At 47.1% G+C, this 2681-nt stretch overlaps 1 protein-coding gene across 1 annotated transcript; it reads right to left on the bottom strand.

Annotated features, from left to right (window-relative positions):
• Window positions 1-249: 249 nt before the first annotated feature.
• On the bottom strand, window positions 250-1631 carry LOC6496225 (serine-threonine kinase receptor-associated protein). The gene has a single exon (XM_001960451.3). The coding sequence runs from the start codon at window positions 1545-1547 to the stop codon at window positions 522-524; it is 1026 nt and encodes a 341-aa protein (XP_001960487.2). The 5' UTR covers window positions 1548-1631; the 3' UTR covers window positions 250-521.
• Window positions 1632-2681: the final 1050 nt, after the last annotated feature.

Genomic DNA, 2681 nt, shown 5'->3' with positions numbered 1-2681 from the left:
GAGGGATACGCATTAGCTATCCCCAACTCCGCGGCCAAAGTCAAATAATAATAAAAACGCATTTATGACTGCATTGGGTGAGAAAGACCATAAAGCAGCGATGCAATCAGCCATCCAACGAGAACCGAAAAAGAAATCAAATAACCTTTCGAAATCCTTTCGAAAATCATCCAAGAAAACAGGTTGGAAAAAAAAGAAGAGAGTGCGTGGTAACGTAACCATAAAAAGGTAGCAGGTAGATCGACGGCCTTTTCTGGGGGTTTTCAATCACAAAACAAATTTATTAGATGGCCGAGAGCGAGAAAGAGCAAGAGAAAGGGACAAAGAGGGAAGGATCGTGACCCTTTTTCTCATTTTTGATTATGGGGAATGAACAAACTGAAACTCGGGAACGAAAATAAAATGAACTAAGAACCTGAACCAGAATGAGAGTTATAATCAGATTCCGAAGCTGAAGCTGGACCCTGTGGTGGCCCCGCATTGAGGGTACTCTCCGTACCGAGTACAGTTGTGTGGGTCGACTAGCTGATGGAGTCCTCCTCCTCATCATCCGCATCTTCGCTGCTGCACGGGTCCATGGCGCAGTCCCACAGGCCGTACTTTTTGCCCACAGTCTGCTGCCATAACATCATTTCGCCACTGCAGGAGGAACTGGCGTAGACCTCGCCATCGGGACTGTACCGGACACAGCAGATGGGCTCGCCCTTGTGGGCATAGAAGCTGTCCAGCAAGGCATCCGTCACATAGTCGTACTTGTTCAGCCGACCGTCCCCAGTGATACAGACAAAAGACTCCTTCTTAGGGTGCAGGGTTGCACCAGTCACCTTGAAGTCCATCCTGCGCTGGCTAAGAATCTCAAAGTTATTGGTATCCACGAAGATGATGCTGTTGCCATAGGCAATGGTCACTATGTCGTTATCGGCGTGGAGTTCCAGGGACTTGGCGTGGTGCGGCAGGACAATCGAGTGTGTCTCCAACCCGCTCACGCAGTCCCACATCCTGACGGTGCGATCATAGGACGAAGTGAGCAGCGAGAAATCGTTCCGGCAGAAAATGGCATCCCTCACGCCCCTCGAGTGACCTTTCAGAGACAACAATGGTTTCCAATCGGCCCCATTCAGATCGAAGAGATTGATTACGGGATCTACTCCCAAACATCCCGCCACCATGCAAGTGGACTTTTCGTTCAAATCCACACAGGTTACTGCCTCCGGAAGCGTAAACTTCACCAGCTCATCGCCAGTGATGGCGCACCAGATGCGAGCCGTCCGATCTGCACTGCCGCTGGCCATCATGGTGGCCTCGTCATTCAAGGTCACGCTCCACACTCCGGCTTCATGGCCAGTCAAGGTGCCAACCCAGTCGCCAGTGTCGCCATGTCGCAGTACTACCAATTTGTCGAGTCCTGCCGAAGCTAAGTAGTAGCCGGATTCGCAGATCTTGCTGAACCCCAGCTGCTCCACGGCCATGGTATGTCCTTCGCAATTGATGCCCAACTGGCCGCAGGACATTTTGTACCCAAAATTGGTTAATGGCAGCCGACTCATATAGAAACGGTTTGAAATAATAGCCAAAAAGGTGAATTGATGTTTGTTTTAAGAGAGCCCTGAAGTATTCCTGAATTGAGAAATATGCTTCGAGTTTTGAGTTTTTGGGATTAAATGACCGGCATGCTTAGTTTAAAGGGTTTGAAATGTTTTGAAAAGATACTAAGTCTATCAGGGGAACAATGTCTCTGCGAAGAATAGATTTTTCAATCTACAGCTTCAACACGAATTCCCCAAACCTGAGCCTGCAATAACTTCCAAACTATATGACAATGTCTGCCAGAAGCTTCCTTGCCTTTTTCCTTGCCACTTTTAATTTAATAGAAAGCACACAACCCGGGGGTTAGAGCACGTTGTGCCAAACTCAGTATCAGTCATCACTTGTTAATCTCACTTAAACGTTTCAACGGATATTGTATGGCCCGCACACACTTTTTGGCAAACAGCGAGCGACTGGCAACTTTGTCGGCAAAGGACCCAGGGAGCGCCAGGATATTAGCAAGGTGCAAGCTTAGAGGAGAGTCTGCAAGGACGGAAGGACGAGAACGTAATGTATATTAAATGCACTCGAGGAGATTCAATTCATATTTCAGAACGTTTTGCTTTCATTATGCGGCCGAACAAAGGAGACTCTCAGGCACGAGCTCTGCCCTCGAGTGGATCCATTTCACCTTCCTGCTCACCTGAGATAATTTTTCCATGCTCGGGAAAGTAGGTGTATATGCTCGGGATGACACCTGTGCATACACAAGCAGGCGTCGGCGAAGGCGAAGGCAGCAGGCAGACAATGCTGCGGATAAGAAGCATCTCCCAACACCTTTTGGCAATCTTTGACTTTGTACCTGAACCAATTGTGCGGGAACAGGACTAAAAAGAAAACAGGAGCACGAGTCGGTGGCAACCGCAAGACTAACAGAAACACGCCCGCAATTGACTCGATTTCACTTTCACACAAAGTCGCAAGGATAGTCCTTTCAAAACAACACAAGGAGTCGAATGCAGTGCAACAAAAATATTAGATTTGTATCTTGGTGGATCATGTTAGTTTAAGGATATCATTTAAGAATCGTATCCTGTTATAAAAAAAGGAAAGAACCCTTATATTTTATAAAAAAATAAAAATTAAATTGGTTT

Source organism: Drosophila ananassae, chromosome 3L (genome assembly GCF_017639315.1).
Source record: "Drosophila ananassae strain 14024-0371.13 chromosome 3L, ASM1763931v2, whole genome shotgun sequence".
Taxonomy (NCBI): Eukaryota; Metazoa; Arthropoda; class Insecta; order Diptera; family Drosophilidae; genus Drosophila; species Drosophila ananassae.
Note: the sequence above shows the minus strand (reverse complement) of the source record. Positions and strands in the feature narration are given on the sequence as shown.